We start from the raw sequence: 22238 nt of genomic DNA, 5'->3' as shown, positions 1-22238 counted from the left end.
AGCTTGAGATCTGCCATTTTGCAAGGCCAAGGAACCTTTCTGAGTATAAATGTTCTTATCTTTAGAAAGTAAGGATAATAGGACATTGTTTGTGACTAAAGCTTTACAAACAAACTGTAGAGATGTTTGAAAAAGCAAATAGTTGTGTCAAGATTTGGGGTTTTTGGTGTTTTCTGGTTGGGTTTTTGATTTTTAGTTTGTCATGTGGTAGTGTGGCTGCTTCCCAGTTTGTAATGAAATGCACACTCTGGTTAGTTGGAAGAACCCAAGCAGACCTTTGCTTTCCCCAGTGGAGTTTGCAGCAGATGCTCTCCTAAAATCCGTATTCAGCTTCCTTGGGGGAGCTTTTAGTTTCTCTTTAAGTTCAGATCTGGGAGTTCTTGCTGTGTGGATTTTCCCAGAGACTGCAGTGCTTGCCTGCTGGCCTCAGGGTAAGTCCAGCTTCTTGAACGAGTTGAGTTTTTCTGTAGTTTATGAAAAAGACCTTTCTGACCCCAGAGTAGGGAAGGACTATGGCAGCTGAAGCCTTGGGGAGGGTTTTTTTTTTTTTTTTGTTTTTTTTTACCAGTGTAAGTATAGCTGACTTGGGGATTTTTTTCTTGTGATCTGTGAATCATTCTGTACCCAGGTTTCATTATAACAGCAGATTCCACTGTGATTTTAACCATTTGATTAACAGAGCCTTGCTTTTGGCCTATTGTACTACATGATTTTTGAGTAGATGCCTGCCTGTATTTGTAATCATGACTCAACATAGTTCATGTTTTGATTCACTTCAGGCCTTTCTGCCTTCTGCTCTTTACCTACCATTAGGGCCTTAGAGAGTGGGAGTTTAAGTGTTACTGTAAAAACATTAAAAGGCTTACATATGACTTTAATTTGTTTCCTTACTTCCCTTTTAGATTTTGCATTTTAAATTAGGTTAAAGAAAAATGAAAACAAAACAAAGAAGAAAGAAAACAAAACAAAAACTAATTTATAGAGGCATACAACAGATTGGTGGTTACCAGAGGGGAAGCGGGTGGAGGGAGGGTGAAATGAGTAAAGGGGGTCAATTGTATGGTGACAGATGGAAACTAGACTTGCTAGCAGCATGATCTAGTTCATGCAGATGTCAGTTTATAGTGTTGCACACCTGAAACTTTCATAATCTTATAAACCAATGGTTACCTCAAAAAATAAATTAACAGTCTTGTGAATATATCAAACTGTATTACGGAGTTATTCATAGTAATTTGTGTAGGCATGTGATACTTGGCATGTGTATACTATATGTAAAAATATCAATGTGTTTATATCGAATCTTTGTTTTTCTTGGGATTTGATTGATTAAAAACAGTTTGTAAGCTTCACCTTTGATATATTCATATTAAAAATTTGACTTTGGTATAAATCAGTTTTCCTCATAACTTATTTTTTTTAAACATTCTATGAGATATATAATCTAAGGAATACTTGGAAGAAGTTTTAAAAAATATATATTTTAGAGAGGGAAGGAGAGGAATAGAGAGATAGAAACATCCATGAGAGAGAAACATAAATTGACTACCTCCTACGTGCACATTACTGGGAATCAAGCCCAAAACCCAGGCATGTGTCCTGACTGGGAATCGAACTGGAGACCTCCTGATTCATGGGTCACTGCTCAACTGCTGAGACACATCAGGAAGAATTTTGGAAGAATTTTTAAAGAATTAATTTGAAATGTTTTTCTCTTGACAGATATGGAAATACTATTTAGAATTCATTTGAAATATAATCATATGTACATTTGAATATATTTACACATGTTAATCGAATTTTATGTAATATGGCAAATTCTCTTATGGCCAGATTTCTAGATATTTTTGCTGTTTTATAAATGATATATTACTTTTTCCCTCTAGTTTAGAAATGAATAGTTTTGAGTCTTTGATAATGATCATACTGTAAAATTATATCTGTGTTCTGTAAGAGTTAGTAATTGGGAAAGGAATGAATGTCTAGTTAAAAGGATAATACCGGCACGTTGGCCGTTGTTGATCAGTGATTGGCCTGCACACGAAAGGTCAAAAGGTTGCAGGTTTGGATCCTGGTCAAGGGCAAGTACCTGGGTTGCAGGTTCCAGCCCAGTTGGGTGTATTCGGGAGGCAGCCAATCACTGTGTCTCACCTGGATGTTTCTCTTTTTCCCTCCATCCTCCCTTCTTCCCTCCCTTCCATCTCTCTAAAAATCAATGGGAAAAACATCCTCTGGTGAGGATTAACAAAAACAAAACAAAAAAAACCCACGTCGTCGCTGGCTTAATAATATATCAATGGGATCTAAACTTTGCAGTAGGAAATGTCATGAGATGGTCTCTTGAAAACAAGTCATATCACAACATGCTGTGTGAGTGTACTTAGATGATGCACTGCTAGGCCAGGATTTAAGACATGACTGATTTGTGAGTCTAGTTTTCATTTTTACTGAGGTATTTATAAGACTTTGACACGCCTTCTCCTTTGACAAGTCTTTCCCTGTTGCAACAGATTCTGTAACTTGTTTGGTTGCTGAAGCACTGGCCTGCAGTATGGCCCCAGGCAAAAGCTTTGTCTTTCTGCCTAATCCCAGCAGAGTGACTGATAGGGTGGGAGGGATCACTATATACATTTTCTCAGGTTTATTTTGAAGGGAGGGTAGGGAGCAGAAAGAGTATATTTTTTAGGGAGTTCAGTAGGGCAGTAAAGGTACATGGAAAACAAAGGTAGAGAAATGAATTGAGCACTTTGTGCTGGGGTGTTATTGGTTTTAAGTACAGTAGTCTTAAAATCATCCTGGGAGTTGGTACATTGATCCAGTTCGTTGACCAAACAGGGTCCAGGAAAGGCAGGCTGAGTTTTTGTTTCTCAATGTCAGTGCTTTTTCTGCTGTCCAATTTGATAGTCTCTGTACTGGTAGAATCCTTTTTCTTTACATTTTTTACAAGGAACCTGCTTTATTCTTATTGATTGACAAGTAGACCTTTGCTCATGACTTATTTTTCTTCAGTTTAGCAATTCTATTAGCTTGAGTAGATTTACCTCATTGTCTATCTTTGTTTTTAAAGAATGCAAAGATTGAGGTCAGGAAATCTTTATATTGTAGTTGGGTTTAAGCACTTGCTTCTTTAACTTGGTTTTCCTTATATCTAGTTTTTAAGTAATTCTGAGGATTCATATGGTATTGAACATTTTGAATAAACTTACTAGTTCAATGACCTTGGGCAGACCACTGAAGGATCACCTGGAAGTGGGCACAGGAAGAGTTTGTAGAATCTGAACCAAGGGATTGCTTATTTCTGTGTGTGGAACTTCAGTATTTTTAAGAAACATTCAGGAATAACTATGAACATTATCTTCATCCTGATTTTCAGCCTAAATTAGGTTTATTTTGGGTCTATGTCGTTTTGAGTCCTGACATGGCCTCTGTTAAGGAAAATATGAATTTCTACTCTATAGACAACAATGATATATTTATATGTCAATATTGATATATTGTTATCAGAGTATTGAGGCCAGAATGGGAATAAAAATTAGGTAAAATAGAAACTTATAGCTTTCTGCTTAGTTTGAATTTGAGGCGTGGTAGGCTTGTGAGTTTTAATTGAAAGTAAGGAAAGAGTGGGACTAGGGGAATAAACTAAATATATTGAGTGTTAAAAGTCCAAGTTGTTAAATATAGTTGAAGGGCTCTTTTATTTATTTATTTATTTATTTATTTATTTATTTATTTTTAATGTAAAGCTTCCATGTTTATTTGGATAGAATGGTTTGTCTGAGTAAAAGTCTTGTGTTTAAACCAGTGATGGCGAACCTATGACACGCGCATCAGAGGTGACACGCGAACTCATTTTTATTGGTTGATTTTTCTTTGTTAAATGGCATTTAAATATATAAAATAAATATCAAAAATATAAGTCTTTGTTTTACTATGGTTGCAAATATCAAAAAATTTCTATATGTGACACGGCACCAGAGTTAAGTTAGGGTTTTTCAAAATGCTGACACGCCGAGCTCAAAAGGTTCGCCATCACTGGTTTAAACCCTACTCTAAGCATAAAAACATGTTTAACTGATTGTAATCTCCATGTACTCAACTTGCTACCCATTTTGGAGCAGTCTTCCATTACAGTAACATAAGGGAGGATAAACTAAATCAGAGGTTAAGATAGATATGCTTAAGTGAGCTTGCTATCGTTCCTATGCTAATTGAAGCAAGTTGAAAAAATATTTTTGCTTTAACTTTCCTTTATATATCAGCTTTAGTGTCTTTTAAAAATTTTTAGTAGGAGAAGATGCCTCAAAATATTTGACAAAATTTATTTAAAAGCCTCTTTAGTTTTCAGTTAAAAAATATTTACCAGTTAATTAAGAAATGATTTTTAGGCACCAGTGGGATGCAGTTAGTCTTCTAACCAGTCTGTGTCCACTTCTTCTAACCCGCTTTGGATCACTGCTGAAGCAGAGGTTTTGCTTCTGGGCCTGGTGGACGATCATGTGGAAGGGAGGAGGCCTGATTGTGGAGTTCCTTGAATGTATCCAAAGGATTTGGGACTTTAGTCTGGGGGTTTCTGAAGTGCCTGAATGTGTGTTTGAGATAATCATAGTGTAATTTTCAGAAGGCTGATATGAAGGTGGTGGTCAGACTTTTTGTTTTTTTATCCCCTAAAAGAATGTGAAAACAGAGTCGTCCTTGCACATTTGACGTCACATCATTTTTTTTTAAAGGTTTACATAAATTTAGAGGGTATAGTTTCCATTTAATTGTAAACATTTCCATTTAAATGTACTAAAACAATACAAATACATTAACTTGATAACCATTATCAGCTCTTTAAAAATAATAATGAGAAATTTTACATTTTTTTCTTCATTTCTATTCAGTTTTTCCCCCCAGAATTTGATCCTAAGATGGAGTATTGTCCTGCTTGAAAGCTCTTTATTGATCATCCTATCATGTTTTTCTATAAAAAATGTATATAAACTTAAATTTATATTGAGAAGCACTTCTTGAATGGCAGAATAAGGACTTCTAGAAGTCTGCTTCTCCATAAAGCCAATGAGAACACTGGCAGAAATGATCAAAATAACTTTTTCAGAAATCTAGAAATTAACCAGTAATCCCAGGAGTGTTCATTCAAGGGAAATGACTGACTTCTTAAAGAACAGTGAGTTTTGTGTATGTTAACTTGCTCTATTCCTTTCCTCCCCAGCGTCCAGTAGCTTTAAAACAAACAGTATAGTAGTCCTTGGAGGGGGAAGAATAGGTTAAGAGCTCCCCCAAAGCCCTAGACCTAGAGAACTGTCACTGTTTGACCTTTATGGAAGCTCCCTGATAAAGCCTCATTCAGAGGCTTTATTTGACCTGACTCAGAGATCACCCAGTGGTAAAAGTCCTATCCTTGGGTGTCTGTTGAAAACAATCGGCAGTAATTGTTTAATATGCCACTGCCTGCAGCAGTGATACCAGTGGGGGCAAACAAGAGGTGGGCCAAAAACTTAAGGAAGTTATATTGTGAGTGAGAGATCCGTAGGGGCTTTGAAAAGCTCTGACATATTTCTGGTGCTTTGGAAGACCAGTGTGCATACCCAGGAAAGACCTGGGGAGGCCCTCATTCTCTCTTCTGGCTGACCTTGAGGCTCTGCAGAAGTAGGAAAGTAATGGTTGAAACATAAACTGATGAAGCAATGAAGATGTGCCCCAGCACACACACCGAGCCCCTGGGCGATGTCAGGGTGGGAGGCTTACTGGGGTGGAAGTACTTGATGCACCTAAAAAGGCATTTGGATTTACATTTCATGACAAAAAACCTTGTACTGGTTTAATAAGACACACTGCACGCCAAACCTCCCCACTGGAATCTGATCTAAAGGAGTGTGTGGACATCATCTATGAAATCTTTCTTAAAATTTGTTTCCCTCAGTAGAGCTTTTGGAAAGTATTGAACAGCAGTGAATTATGGCTTGTATTCTGTGACCTGGTCTGCACATGACCCATGTTGCCAGCTAATCATGCAGCCATATGTTTTACCTGTTGGACAGCCCAGGGAGGAGGTAAAGCCATTTGTCTTTTGAGCTGAGGCCATTGGGAATCAGAGGTAAGGGGAGGGGCCCACTCCACCATGGCCTTTGGTCTCCAGGTACTGTTGTGAGCCCACCAAGAGAGAGGAAGCAGGCCAGTGTTTGGGGGATGCCGTGCTGTAACTCAGGTGGTAAATAGGGATCACATATGAAAATAAGATTTAGGAGTTTTTATTATGGCCAAGGCGAGGACGCTGACAAGGGTAATAAATCAAGTTCTGTCTTTTTTGGAGTCTTTAAAAATGGGATAGTTTAACAGTGGTCTGGACAGTTTCTCTGCAGTTACATATAGGTACATATACATGCACACTTACATTTAACCTGGAGTACTGTTCCCATTTTAAGACTCTGAGTTGGTTCTCAGAACTCTGGGTCCTACCTTTCCTTCAGGGTGAGTGTTGTATAGTTCTCTGTGATCCAGCACTCTCACTAAGCTCAGTGGTTGCCCATGGCTAAATAATACAGACTTTGCCATATTAGTCTAGTTAAGTTACTACATAAACAACAGTACCAATAGTATATCCAGTGAGTAGAAGGAACTGATTTCCGGAGTTGCCATGTTATGTTATTAAAGTGTCCAGTGTTCAACAAAAATGTAAGATACTCAAGGAAATAGGAACATAGTATGGCTTATGATCTTCGCCACCATTTCCATCCCCTATGCTAAACTCTGCATTCCGCACTGGGCACATAACGGGGGTTCAAAAACAGCATTTGAATCGTCTCACATTGATTGCTGGCTGTAATTGGCTGATATCAGATCCCATGAATTTCTTTTGTAGTAAGTGTTGACAAACCCTGGTGTTTTGTTTTTTATTTTTTTAAATTCTCACCCGAGGACATGTTTTTATTGGTTTGAGAGAGAGAGAGAGAGAGAGAGAGAGAGAGAGAGAGAGAGAGATTGTCTCCTGCACAGGCCCTGACTGGGGATTGAACCCACAACCTGGGTATGTGCCCTGACCGGGTAACCTCGGTATGTGCCCTGACCGGGTGGGAATTAAGGCAACCTTTCTGTGTACTGGACAATTCTCCAATCAACTGAGCCACATGTCTCCTAGAACAGGGTTCTGATTAAATGATAGCTTTTTAAAAAAAGTCATACATTTGCCCAAACAAGTTTATTAGTATCCTGAAAAATGCAAAGGCTTTTTTTTTTTTAAGGCAATAATATACATTCATTCCAGGAACAGAAAAGAGGAAACTGGGGATGCTGATGTCATCACATGCATAGAGTATTATCAATATTTTCTGTTTCCAAATACTCATTTGTGTATATTCTTCTATATTTTTCATCATTCTGTTTATTCCAGTGTTTGAAAAAAGATGAAGCAAACCTGCTAGACTGGCAAGCTTCAGAATCCTGTGTCACTGCCAGGAGAAGATGCCCTGAATTTGCATTGATGCCAAGCAGGGAGGCAAGGGCTGACTAGTGTCTTAGAGAAGGTGCTCAGAATTCCAAATATCACTGAGCTGGTCAACATTCAAAGAGTGACACGAGAAAGGGCAACCCAAAAAGTAAACAGTTGTTTACTGGCAATTGTAATCAAGGCAAAAAATGACTGGGGTTCACAAGGGATCATGAGATTAAAATTTAACTGTTAAAGAACCTGGTTAGTGAAACCATAACTCGCCTTTGAGGACTAGTTTGGATTTAAAATAAATTCAAGCCCTTGTCTTTTCTTTTTGTTTCATAGTTTTCTGTTTGCAAAAAGTATAAGAAGATAATAAGCAATTTTCCTATGAAAGAGCATTTTGGATTTTTTGTATTAAAGCAAATGAAAGTAAAATGCAAGGGTTTTCTTTGTTCACCGTGGAAATAATATTGCATCTAGAGTAGTGCATAATATGTACACATGTACATGTGTATAAAATTTCAGGGATAAGGCTATATCTAGTTATTCATAGCTCATGTACATAAATGAATATGTGTGCCTTATTTCAATTGACATCTGTTATAAACTTATTTTTTTATAGTTCTTATATATGAGTATACATATATAATTTTCCTAATTCTTATATTTAAGAATTATATTATTTTCTTGTAATTCTTATATATGACTACATTATAGGATTAATTTACCAATGAATATGACTTTTTTGTATTACTAACCATTTGTACGCCATAAGCGTCTATAGACGCAAGCAGCGGACCTTTTTAAATTAAATTCAAAATATAGTGGCAGTTAACTGGTTAAAACAAGTTACTATTATAATTACTAATGCCATTAATAAAGCCCAGATAAGAGCAATAGTTTGTTATTCTCGCTATTAAGTTGTTACATTGACATTTCTTTTCAAAATTTTTTAAAAAAACTTTACTTTTCAATTGCAATTTCATTGAATATTATTTGTATTAGTTTCAGGTGTACAGCAGAGTGGTTTGATCATAATATAGATTATAAGTGTTCTCAGTATTTCCAGTACCCATCTGGCACCATACATAGTTATTACAATATTATTAACTGTGTTCTCTGTGCTGTACTTTACATCTGTGTGCCTATTTTGTAACTACCAATTTGTGCTTAATCCCTTTACCTTTTTCACCCAGTCCCCCAGACCCCTTCTCCTCTGATATCCATCAGTCTTCTCTCTCTATTTATGAGTCTGTTTCTGTTTTTTTTGTTCATTTATTTTGCTTTTTAGATTCCACCTATAAGTGAAATCATATGGCATTTGTCTTTCTCTGTCTGACTTATTTCACTTAGCATAATACCCTCTAGGTCCATCCATGCTGATGCAAATGGCAAGATTTCATCTCCTTTTTATGGCTGAATAACATTCCATTATCTAGATGTACCACAGCTTTTCATGCCACTCATCTATTGATGTGTAGTTAGGTTGCTTCTATATCTTGGCTATTGTAAATCACACTGCAATGAACATAGGGGTGCATATATTCTTTTGAATGACTGTTTTGGGTTTCCCTAGATATGTATTCAGAAGTGGAATTGTTAGGCCATAAGGCAGTTCCATTTTTAATTTTTTGAGGACCCTCCATACTGTTTTTCATAGTGGCTGCACCAGTCTGCATTCCCACCAACAGAGCATGAGGGCTCCCTTTCTCCACATCCTCTCCAACACTTGTTTGTTGACTTATTGATGACAGCCATTCTGACAGGTGGGAGGTGATATCTCATTGTGGTTTTAATTTATATTTCTAAGTTGTTACATTGACATTTCCTAAGTAGCCATCCTAAGAAGATGGGATCCGTTGGACTCTAGTTGTCAATAGTGATATGATCCAGCAGCAGGTTCAGATTATGTGGTCACATCTTTATCTCTTGTCATTTCTCCATTCATTGCTTTTTCCTCTGCCTCTCCTCATAGATCTAGTCTCACAGGTAAATATGGGACTCTCCTTTTCATATTTGTTGGAAATGAACTCGCAGATTTGATAGGTGAGGGAGGAGGATAACAGCATCCCAAGGAGTCTAGGCTTTGTAGGTTACAGCCAAGGAGAAGGGACCCCTTGGAAGAAGACAAGGTGGGGTAGATTTGGGAAGAATCCAAGCCTACTTCACTATGTCTTAGTATCACCAGTGAGGCTGGGAGCAGGTGGGGGTTGGGAGGACCTGCATGGGTGGGGTTTGGGAGGACCTGCATGGACCAGATGGGGCAAGAAGTACTGGGGTGGGGGACTCAGTTGGCTGGCAGAGCACTGAGTGACAGGAGCCAGCCTAAGATGTGTCTGAGAGAAGAGCTGAGAGAGAAAGCAGGTGAGATGGAAATAGGTGGAGGCCCAGGAATGAATGAATGGCAGAGTGAAGCTGAGGGAGCTGAGCCAAGGGGAGATGGTGAGAGGTGTGGGACGGGTGAGGTGAGCGCCTTCAGGACCAGGAGCTCTCATGTGCTCTTGTGCTTGTGCCACAGGTGCTTCTCTGAGGAGCCAGCACGGGGCGTGGCAGAGAGGGTAGCCGCTCAGGAAAGGTGCTGTGTTTGTGGGGCTCTTGGCACCAGTGGGTCAGCATTGCCTCCCCTTTCACTTCTCCCACCCTTCTCTACAGGCTTTGGAAAGTGAAGAGGGAGCGGAGAACCTTGGTACATGTCAAGTACAGCTTAACATGTAGTAGGCAAAACTGAGTTGAAAGTTATGGGAAGAGGTGACAAATGGATTTTTGTTTTGATCATTTGTACCTTCCTTCTTCCATAAATAAAGTGGCTTTCAAAAATACATGTAATACTATAAGATAAATAATAAATGTGAGAATATTAGTAATAGGGGCAATACTATTAGGAAAACAAGTGGATGTCCTGAGTCATTACAAGAGGTAGGTGACAAATTTGGCTTTCAGATTTCCAGCACACAGAGGGATGAGGCAGACAGAAGCAGTGGTATGTTCTGCAGTGTCCATCTGATTAAAAAAGCAACACCCATCACTTAGCCATTTCTAAGACACTGTAAAATGCTGAACGATGTGCATGACAATACCCTTTCATAAATAAAACAAATTTATTGGGTTTGCTCACGTCATTAAAAGCAGTCTGACCAGGGAATGGAACATTGTGGTCCTGGTAACCAGCTCTGTGGCACTTGGCTTCACTGAGGGACAGAGTTTTCCTAGCACAGGAGTCACGTGCCCAAGTACCTCTATGGTCCTGGCACATAAATAAATACATGAGTGGGGCTCGGGGGCGGGGGGAGGCCTGGATGATCAGAGAGTACTTGCACCTAAAAGGCATTTGGATTTACATTTCATGACAAAAAACCTTGTACTGGTTTAATAAGACACACTGCACGCCAAACCTCCCCACTGGAATCTGATCTAAAGGAGTGTGTGGACATCATCAATGAAATCTTTCTTAAAATTTGTTTCCCTCAGTAGAGCTTTTGGAAAGTATTGAACAGCAGTGAGTTATGGCTTGTATTCTGTGACCTGGTCTGCACATGACCCATGTTGCCAGCTAATCATGCAGCCATATGTTTTACCTGTTGGACAGGCTGGGGAGGAGGTAAAGTCATTCGTCTTTTGAGCTGAGGCCATTGGGAATCAGAGGTAAGAGGAGGGGTCCACTCCACCATGGCCTTTGGTCTCCAGGTACCATTTGGGCCCACCAAGAGAGAGGAAGCAGGCTGACGTTTTGGGAATGCTGTGCTGTAACTCAGGTGGTAAATAGGGATCACATATAAAAATATGATTTAGGAGTTTTTATTATGGCCACATTTTGAATATCTGTGCTGGCAGAGGGGAGGACGTTGACAAGGGTAACAAATCAAGTTCTATAGTGTTTCAGAGGAAGCAAGAAAAATCCTTTAAAATTAGAAAATAGCACTGAAGGATGATCTGAGGTTTTTTTGGAGTCTATGAAAATAGGATGTATCTGAAGTTTTGTTCCTGTGTTAGGAGACTGTGATTTGGTCCTGAGAGCCTCTGCACCTACCTTTCCTTCAGGTGAGTGCATGCAGGACATGGAATGCTAGGGTGCGGTGAGTTCTCCCTGATCCCGTACCCTCAAGATCATGGTTTGACAAGAGAAAAGGCAGCCTGCTAATTTATTTCCTAGTACAGTGTGAGCCCATGTTTTGCAAATTGAATTATGCAAATTTCAACTAATGACATAAATAATATTAATAGAAGCTTCGCATTATGTGCATAATTTCAACGGACCCATTTCCCCAAATTATGCATTAAGCCATCTCATATTTTCAAAGTTAGCAGGTCGACTGAATCATAAAAATGCTCCGTTACCCAGTGGCCTCACCTTTTCTTAGGAAAAAAAACCTACTAACCCTTGGCAGTATGTGAACACTTGTTTTTGTTGTTGTTCTTTTTTTTTTGAACTTCAAGGACTTTGGTGACATTTGTGTTATTTTAGAATGAACTGTTATTTAGATCATTATTATAACTTTCAAAATATCCAAGTGTGCTAATACTGGTGCTGAAAATCAGCATGATATGCCATGCTGTCAGTTTATGAGATGCAACTGAGAACTATTAGAACTAATGCTGCTAATACAAGCATCGGTAAAGCACCGGACAGCATGGCGACTGCAGATTTATGTGTTCGGAGGATGCCGTCCCCACACTTTACCCCCAGACTGTGGGGTAATGTCTTGAATTATGTTAAGTTCTTCAGGAGCATGTCCCATGAATCAAATGCAACCATGCTTTATGAATTCCTGTTACCTAAGCTTGGAAAAGATCACTTAGGTTGAAAAATACATGTAACAATGTATTTATTTGTCTGACATTGAGGAGAACATCTTTAAGGGGTTAGAAGAAGAGAATTCTGCTTCTGTTTCTTTAAAACATGTCAGTAAATATTTATTGAATTGTTTTGTGCATGCTTGTTGTGCGGAAGAAATGTATTTCTTGAACCTACTAGTATTTATGTGTGGAGATTGGATGGTCACTTCCTGATTGTAGCTTTATTCTAAATGTATTCACATCAGGTGATAGGGCTTTTAATAATTGCTTATTATATGCCAGGCTGTTCAAAGGGCCTTAACTCCTTTAATCCTCATGGGGACCCTTTGAGGTAGATACTGTTCTTCTTGCCTTTTACACGTTAGACAACAGAAGCACAGGGAGGTTGACTTGCCAAAATCTGAGAACAAGTAAGTTGCAGAGCTGAGAGTAAGATCCAGGTTGGCTGGCTCCAGAGTCTGTGTCCTCAGTGCCCAAGCTCTGTGGCCTCTCTGGAAGCTAGAGGTGAAGTTCCTCTGAGTGGAACTTGTTCAGCAAGCAAGGAGATGTGTTCCCATGTAACAGGAATTAAAGTATGGAAAAGATCCGTGTAATAAAGTACGTGTTCAAAACCCCTGATATTTGCGTTTGGTAATTGGCTACCAAAGGAGGATGGAATAGATTAGGTTAAGTTTGAGGAAGTGAGGAAGAGGGCCAGGCTCTGCCCCAAAAAGAATTTCAGGATTGAGTCTAGAACAGTGGTTCTCAACCTTCCTAATGCCGCGACCCTTTAATACAGTTCCTCATGTTGTGGTGACCCCCAACCATAAAATCATTTTCGTTGCTACTTCATAACTGTAATTTTGCTACTGTTATGAATCGTAATGTAAATATCTGATATGCAGGATGTATTTTCATTGTTACAAATTGAACATAATTAAAGCATAGTGATTAATCACAAAAACAATATGTAATTATATATGTGTTTTCCGATGTTCTTAGGCGACCCCCGTGAAAGGGTCGTTCGACCCCTCAACCAGTGGTTGAGAACCACTGGTCTAGAAAGTCTGTTGAGAGCTCATCTGGACCTGAGTCTAGAAGGTCTGTTGAGAGCTCATCTGACCTGAGTCTATAGAAGGTCTCTTGAGAGCTCATCTGGACCTAGTCAGGCTGTGTTCTCCAGCATGCGGTCACCTGGAGTACTGAATCTGATTGGGCCATACTTTTCTTCCACAAAACATTTATGAAACACTAATATGGTTTTCACAGTAGTGGGTTTACAAGGATGAGTAGGTCCAAGTCCCTACCTCACCCCTCTTCCCCGCCAAACTCCCTACCTGATGCTTGCAACTGTTTTAAGAGGGATGAAACATTTAATTTTATGGGTAAAAAGCTGAAGATGGCCTCGCCTGGCTTACAGTGCTTGTTAGTGTGAGCACGTTTGTCAAGGGGATTGTGTTTGTTGGGCAGCCAGTGTAAATGATTACTGGCAGATACTCCCCTTCTAATAGGTGGGGGCAGATGTAGAGGATGTGAAGGCTGGGGAGAGTGACAGACTTTGCCCTCGTGACCTCAGCCTAGTCATCCTGTTGTCCAGACTTCAAACGATTTGAGATTGCTGCCCAGGATGAGGTGAGCCCTGATTATTTTTACTTGGGCAGAGACAAATAGATGCTGAATACTGAATATTTGATGGTGAAGCTGTAAAAACTGGCACTGAGGGCTTATATACATTTTTAAAAATTGCTGACACTGCATAAAGGAACATTTTCCCATATTGCTTGTTATTCAAGCTATCACAGCTTAGACTAATGTATGTGGTACAAGCCCTTGTCAACGTGGGATTCCCTTCTCCCCTCTCCTCCGCTCCCCCATTTACGGTTTAGTTGTGTCATATCAACCTGTATTCCTTTTATGGGACAGCTATTCTTAAGAGCTGGGTTTTTGTAAAGTTAGAGACAGCTTTCAGGAAGCAATCCAGTGTTTCGGTAATGCTGCTAATTTTTCACGTGTCATTCTGAATGCCACCACTGCTGTTTCTTACAATTACAAAGTCTTTTCCTATATGTTTTGGTTATTTAGGAAATTTTTAAAAAGGCATAGCATTCATTTATTTACTGACTTTCTAAACACCTGTTGTGTGTCTAAAACATTAGATAGAAAAAGTAGGAAATATATTGGAGTAATTTGCATTTAGTTGGGGAGCCAGGTACACAGGTATGCAGTTATGCTGAAGATAGCATAGAAAGGTTTTTATGCAACTTGACAGTTTACAGTGTGTTTCCACATATACAGGAGTAGGCAAAAGTAGGTTTATAGTTGTGAGTACACGAAACACAGAGTTTAATCTTGTATTATTATTTATCACTTACTGTATTATTTGTATCACAACTAGGCACCTTCTAGATGCCTCTGCAGTGTAGACAGGGGGAGGGAGAGGGGAGCCAGGCAGGGAGTTAAGAACCAAACCTCAAAGGAAACCATGTCTTTGAGGGTAGAGGCCAACCTACTCCTCAGAATGCTGTGTGAGATGTAGAAGCCTTGTCAGCAGTTCTCTACTGTTCCCAAGGCCCACCCTGTGACTCACCTAATCCTAGGAGCCTTGCCCTTATCCTGGAGGTGTGTAGCAGGGGTAGGTGTCTGTTGCACAAAGTATTTGGTATTAAACAAGCCCTTGGCTTTGTCTTTGTTTTTGAGGTCTAGCCACAAGGCCACATCAAAGTGGCAGAGCTGTAAACAAGCTGGGCTGGCAGGTTGGGGTGGGGACTCCTCGTTGTGGGTCTTGGAGGGTAGAAAGCTGGTGAGGATGGCTGTGGTGATCACAGACCAGGCTACAGGGACAGGGACTTGGAGTGTTACCTCCTCTGTGATCCAGGCATATACTTCTGTTAGAGCAGTGGTTCTCAACCTTCCTAATGCCGCGACTCTTTAATACAGTTCCTCATGTTGTGGGGACCCCCAACCATAAAGTTAATTTTGTTGCTACTTCATAACTGTAATTTTGCTACTGTTATGAATCATAATGTAAATATCTGATATGCAGGATGTATTTTCATTGTTACAAATTGAACATAAAGCATAGTGATTAATCACCAAAACAATATGTAATTATATATGTGTTTTCCGATGGTCTTAGGCGACCCCTGTGAAAAAGTCGTTCGACCCCCAAAGGGGTCGCGACCCACAGGTTGAGAACCGCTGGCCTAGATGGAAAGGAGGAAGCTACTCCCCTTCTTCCTCCTACCCTCCACTTTCCGCCTTCTGTTTGAATGAAAGAACAGCTTTTCAAAAGATACAATAAGACAGAAAAACCTTAACATAAACCATGAAAGATGAACATCGAATGGGTTAGAGTTTTCAGCAGGATTTGCCGTCTTTCCTACTTCTAAGACCTGGTATGCAGGAAGTGCTCAGTATTGGTTTAGTGATACATTTGCAGCTTTTGGGGAAAGATATAAATAGGATTTTTTTCCGTATTAGTCAACCTTTTTTTTTTTTTATGTGAAAATACCTTTTAAAGAAATACCAAGTCAATCTTAACATTTACATTTTTAAATTTTGGATATTATGAATGCAAAGTATAGTTAGGGCCTTTTAAAATTTGATTTCATTAGTCTTGGGTTAATATCACTCTGATAATTGCCATTCTATTTCAGAGACATCTCTTCAAGTCTCTTCCTCTGAAGGACTGAAGATAAAAGCAACTGAACTTTGTTTAATTCACTCATTAACATTTTAAAGGTCATAGACCTGGTGATTAGTTAATTTACTCAGTTTGCAAACCACTCTCTTCTTCTACTTCTTTTCTGTACATTCAGGTCTTTTCTCTTTGTCTAGGATTGCAGATCTCTCTTCTCTGCTTTGCTTGTCACATAGGTTTTCATGTGCCAGTGTCATTTTAATGCAACTGTATTTGGCACCGGATGTGTGTATGGCCTGGGCCAGTGGTACCAGGAACACAAAGGCGAGTCAGAGATGTCCTCTCCTGAGTCATCACCTGGTGGGGACCAGAATGGGGACTCAAGTAAGGTTCAGACCAGACGGTGCTGGTCGGGGTCAGGGTGTAGAGGAAGAGGAGACTCCTGATGACATGGGTGTCTAGAGGTGGATCTTGAAGGTTGGAAAGCAGGGGATGAGGTTTATTTGTGCCAGGCCCTGCTCTAAGCACCACCTGTGGATGGGTATATTTCATCTTTATGACCACCATGTAAGGTACATGCATTTTTCACACAGAAAACGGACACAAAGAAAAGTTAAGTAACTTTTCGTGAGCTCACAGCTCATCCGTGGTGCTGTTGGGATTCCAGCTCAGGCAGTCTGGTTACAGAGCCCATACTGTGAATTGCTACACTAGGGGAGTGGGATTTGGACCAATGAAGATTAAGGATTGTGGATTCCCAAGAGGTAGATGGGGAGCCCACAGTGGTCACAGGCATGGACGGAGTCAAGTTGGTTAGGGTTGTTTTGCTGAGGTCCTAGAATCTCACATTGAAGGGGATGCTTGGTGGGATAAATAGAATTTGTAATTCAATGGGCAGTGGTGAGGTTGTGGAGGTTTTTGGTAGCTTGCTCCCTCTCCTGATCTTCAAGCTGCCCTGAGTTTTTGGCATTCATTGCCCCAGTGAGGAACGTGCTTATGCCTCAGCCTTTGTGTACCCCGCCCATCCTCTTTCCTTCCTTCAATAGTTATACTTGTGGTTAAGGCGTATCTGGAGGGTCATCGGTACTGCTGCTGCTCTTTTACTGCACCTGTCCCCCATCATCCCACCAGAACTGTCCTCTCTAAGGTGTCAGTGACTGGCTCACTGCTCATCCTGGGGAGGAACTCTCCGTCTTTGCCTTACCCAGCAGTTCCCAACCGGGGGTGATTTTGCTCCAGGGGATATCTGGCAACGACTGGAGACCTTTTGGGGTGTCACAGTTGGGGTGGTGTGACCGGCATCTAGTAGGGGTGTTGCTAAACATCAGCAGTGCACAGGCCACTCCCACAACAAAGAATTGTCCAGCCCCAAATGTCCAGAGTAGTGCAGAGTGAGAAACACTGATCTTACCTGGCACACTGGGACAGTCCAAGTCCCCTGTTCTTAGACCTTATCTGACTGCCTTGATAGAATTCTCTCCTGACTAGTCCAGTGAATTCTCAGTTCATTCCTTACCAGTCTCTGTGGAGAACTCTTCTCCAGCCTTTTTTTTTTTTTTTAAATATATTTTATTGATTTTTTACAGAGAGGAAGGGAGAGCGATAGAGAGTTAGAAACATCGATGAGAGAGAAATATTGATCAGCTGCCTCCTGCATATCTCCTACTGGGATGTGCCCGCAACCCAGGTACATGCCCTTGACCGGAATTGAACCTGGGACCTTTCAGTCCGCAGGCCGACGCTCTATCCACTGAGCCAAACCGGTTTTGGCTTCTCCAGCCTTTTAATGTCACTTCCCAGGATTCTTTTCCACTCTTCACATTCCAGGGATTACACCTCCCTGGCTGGTTGCATGGCTCCACATCTGTATCCACAGCTCCAGCTCTCTTGAACTCCATTCACATCTTTCTCCACCTCGGTGGTGCACAGGCACTTCCAATTCAGAAGGCCCAGACCAGGGCAGCCCCAAGTCTTCTTCCAAACCTGTCCCTCGCCGTCCATCAGCATCTGCTCATCTTCAACACTGGGAGTCACCTGCTGCTGTCTAGCCCAGACCCTTGTCATTTCTCACCTGGGTTACTGCACGCCTTGCCCCCTTCCTCTGGCCTCCCTGCTTCCAGACTCACGTCCCACACTGCCACCAGGTTGAGATTTCTAAAACAGCTCTGCCAAGGGGCTCTATGGCTTACAGTCCTCATTTAGCTTCTCAGCTACAACAGATAACTCTAACCCAAGCATGGCACAGTGGTTCCCACCTGGGAGCAGAATGAGCCTTCAAAGGGGCCTGTTGAAACATTATGGACGTTGAAATAGCAGGAACCCAGTGGAACGCCAGTCTCCATAAATCCTGGTGGAAATCTTGATACCAGAAAAATTGTACCTTTGGCATGAATGGGCTACTATGGGATTTGATCTCTGACCTGGTGTCAGCTGGGAACCCCTCATCCTGTGGACTGAATGTCTCTTTTGTGTTTCTCCCCAGAAGCCCCTTGTGCCACGCCCCTGATCTGCAGCTTCGGGAGGCCGGTGGACCTGGAGAAGGACGACTACCAGAAGGTGGTGTGCAACAACGAGCACTGCCCCCACAGCAGCTGGATGCACCTGCAGTGCTTCTACGAGTGGGAGAGCAGCATCCTGGTCCAGTTCAACTGCATCGGCCGGGCCCGCAGCTGGAATGAGAAGCAGTGCCGCCAGAACATGTGGACCAAGAAGGGCTACGACCTGGCCTTCCGCTTCTGCTCCTGCCGCTGTGGACAGGGCCACTTGAAGAAGGACACGGACTGGTACCAGGTGAAGCGGATGCAGGACGAGAAGAAGAAGAAGTCAGGGTCGGAGAAGAACACAGGGAGGCCTCCCGGCGAGGTGGTGGAGGAGGCTAAAAAGTGCAGGCCCCCGAACAAGCCCCAGAAAGGCCTGAACCATGACCTCCCCCGCCGGCATTCCATGGACCGGCAGAACTCCCAAGAGAAGGCGGTCAGCGCTGGGGCCTACGGGGGCCGCTCCCCCTGTGGCTCCCCCGGCCAGTCCCCGCCCACCGGCTACTCCATCCTCTCCCCTGCCCACTTCAGCGGCCCCCGCTCCTCCAGATACCTTGGGGAATTCTTAAAGAACGCCATCCATCTTGAGCCTCACAAAAAGGCCATGGCTGGGGGCCATGTGTTCCGAAATGCCCACTTTGATTACAGTCCGGGTGGGTTATCAGTTCACAGGGGCGGCCACTTTGACACTCCCGTACAGTTCCTGCGGCGGCTGGACCTCTCTGAGCTCCTCACCCACATCCCCAGGCATAAGTTGAACACTTTCCACGTGCGGATGGAAGACGATGCCCAAATGGGCCAGGGCGAGGATCTGCGCAAGTTCATTCTTGCGGCCCTCAGTGCCAGCCACAGAAACGTTGTAAACTGTGCCCTGTGCCACCGGGCACTCCCGGTATTCGAACAGTTCCCACTGGTGGACGGAACTCTGTTCCTAAGCCCATCGAGACACGATGAGATCGAATATGATGTTCCTTGTCACCTTCAAGGTACAGGTGTTCACTCACCTTGCCTGCTTTCTGTTTGTGGAGAGCTGGAAAGCAAACAAGATGGGCCGCCTCTGTTCTGGCTTAGTGTTAACTGATGGTGCTTTCTTGTTCTAGTCAGGGGCTAGGTCACATGTGAATATTTCCGCTTTGCCAGGGAGGTGGTGGAGGTGGTGGAGGTCTGCTTTACTCCAATGTCACTGTGCCCCTAGAACAGTTGTCCTGGTGGGTAATTTCATGTGTTTGTTCTATTGCAATTTGAAGAGAGGATTCCTGGTGTATAGTTTTTCATAATTGGGAGGAAATTTAAGAGAAGAAATTGCATAAAAATGTCACTCACTGTAAAATGTTGCCTTTGAAACCTGTGTTAATGTGCCCAGCAAGGTATGTACTAGTATTCTCTTTGATCCTTGTAAGCATATGAAAGTAGGGGTTGGAGAGGGTCAGGGTGTTTGTAGATTATTTGAATTAATCTTGACATTTATGAAAGATGAGACTTTCTTTTTTTTTTATAAATATATTTTATTGATTTCTTACAGAGAGGAAGGGTGAGGGATAGAGAGTTAGAAACATCGATAAGAGAGAAACATCGATCAGCTGCCTCCTGCACACCCCCTCCTGGGGATGTGCCCGCAACCAAGGTACATGCCCTTGACCGGAATCGAACCTGGGACCTTTCAATCCACAGGCCAACGCTCTATCCACTGAGCCAAACCGGTTAGGGCGAGACTTTCTTGATAGCAACAAAAGGAACGTGGAGGATTATTGGAGACTCAGATATTACCTTGGTGGTGAAGGGTGGGAGTTTATTAATGCTGTGGATGACATAAAAAGACTTAGGGACATTTCAACCATATGTTGAATGGCAGAGGTGAGCAGTCTGTCAATGCATGTAACACTACTGAATTTATGTAAAGATGGGATGCATGTCATATGTCTTTATAACTTAAAAAGTGTGTTAAAAAGGCCTGTAGTGAAAATGACATCCCCACCTGTCTTCTTCCTACCAATCCCTGCTATCTGAGTTCCCAGAGACTTTTAAATCTTATGTGATTCTTCAGGTTTTTATCATCATATTTTAAAACTGTTATCTTCATCCTCCCAATTTTAGATACTACCTATTGACTCTTTCTCTCAGGATAATATATCACAATTAGAGGCCCGGTGCATGAAATTTGTGCACTCGGGCCGGTCCCTCAGCCTGGCCTGCGCCCTCTTGCAGTCTGGGAGCCCTTGGGGGAAGTCCGACTGATGGCTTAGGCCTGCTCCCCTGGGCAGTCGGACGTCCTTAGCGCTGCCGTGGAGGCAGGAGAGGCTCCCGCCACCGCCGCTGTGCTCACCAGCTGTGAGCCTGGCTTCTTACTGAGCGGTGCTCCCCTTGTGGGAGCACAGTGACCACCAGGGGGCAGCTCCTGCGTTGAGCGTCTTTCCCCTGGTGGTCAGTGTGCGTCATAGTGACTGGTCGTTCTGCCGTTAGGTTGATTTGCATATTAGGGTTTTATTACATAGGATTCTTGGATAATCCTTAATGTTTTTTTTTTAAACCATTAGTATGGAAATATTTAGTATTGAGCCAAGATGTATAGGTACTTATATTTCCTATATAGAAGTACCTCTTATTTTTGTTGAAGTTAATAATTGCTTCATGTTCCATTTGCTAAGCCTTTTTTGAATCTTTGGCTGGTTGTTCTCATTCTCCAGCAGCAATACAAACTGCCTTTCAAAAACATTTCCACATACTTCTGACATTTTATGGATTTTTTTCCCTAGAAATTTCCCTCATGGAACCTTTCATCTTCTTGCTCCTGTCTGTCCTTGTGCATGCAATACCTGCTAGACTACATAGTTGCCCTCCTAGGAATTTCTTTAATTCTTTCTTATTTTTTTATCTTCTGTTTCCTGGACTCCACATTTTCTTTTTCCTTGGTTTATTCCCTCAACTTGCTAAACATCCCCTATGAGCTTTCTGAGAAAGGGAGCATGTAAATAGATGTTTTAAGATTTTGAAAGTGTAATTATATCTTGAGTCTATCTTCTCAGTTGCTGTTTGGCTGGTTACAATTTTCCAAGTTACAGTTATTTTTCCCTTAGAATTTCTAAGGCATTTCTTCACTGTCTCTTATCTTCCAGGGTTGCTATTGAGAAGTCTAATATTATTTAATATTACTCCTTCTCCTTTATTCCTCCGAGGGTTTTAAGATTTTCTCTTTCTCCCTAGCATTCTGCATTTTCACCATGATATGGGTCTTTCTTTTTTACATTCATTGGACAGGGTGCTTTCTTGACTTTGTAAACGTATGGTCTTAAGTTTGGGGAAATTACTTTTGGTTTACCTTTATTCTTTATATTTTGGCCCTATTGTTCATCTCTATTTTAATTCTGCTTTCTGGAGGATTCCCTTGACTTTATATTCCAGTATTTATACTGAGTTTAAAGATTTTGTTCTCATATTTATAATTTCTAAGAGCTCTTTTTAATAGTATTCTGTTCTTGTTTCATGGATGCAATTTCTTTTCCTTCTCAGTGGGGTAGGAAGCTGAAGTTGCAGGGATTGTTCTCATGCATTTTTTTAGAGTTTCACCCAATCCCCTGTGTCGTTTGGCCTTTGTTATAAAGCAAACCACTCCAAACCTTAGTGGTTTAAAACTGGTGATTTATAACTTCTCATAGTTCTATGGATTGTTTGTTAGGATGGCTTCTCCCACACATCTAACAGTTGGCAGGCTAGTTGGCTTCGGAAGCCTCAGCTGGAATTGCGCATCCCTGTTCTGTAGTGCCTTTCACCTCCCAGTGGGCTTGCCTGGGCTTTCCACATGGCATTCCCAGGAGGGAGAAAGTTAAGCGTGGACCTGAGTAACATTACATTTTGTTCA

At 41.6% G+C, this 22238-nt stretch overlaps 1 protein-coding gene across 5 annotated transcripts in view; it reads left to right on the top strand.

Annotated features, from left to right (window-relative positions):
- HECA (hdc homolog, cell cycle regulator) overlaps positions 1-22238 on the top strand; it is a 43204-nt gene that overhangs the window by 11346 nt on the left and 9620 nt on the right. For all 5 annotated transcript variants that reach the window (XM_023750188.1, XM_023750189.1, XM_023750187.1 and 2 more), the window contains one exon: positions 18328-19368. In XM_023750188.1, coding sequence (XP_023605956.1) covers positions 18328-19368 — 1041 coding nt within the window. The remainder of the gene's footprint in view (positions 1-18327; positions 19369-22238) is intronic.

The sequence above is a fragment of the Myotis lucifugus genome, unplaced genomic scaffold (genome assembly GCF_000147115.1).
Source record: "Myotis lucifugus unplaced genomic scaffold, Myoluc2.0 scaffold_11, whole genome shotgun sequence".
Classification (NCBI taxonomy): domain Eukaryota; kingdom Metazoa; phylum Chordata; class Mammalia; order Chiroptera; family Vespertilionidae; genus Myotis; species Myotis lucifugus.
The sequence above is the reverse complement of the archived record's forward strand: the minus strand, read 5'-3'. Positions and strand labels throughout refer to the sequence as shown.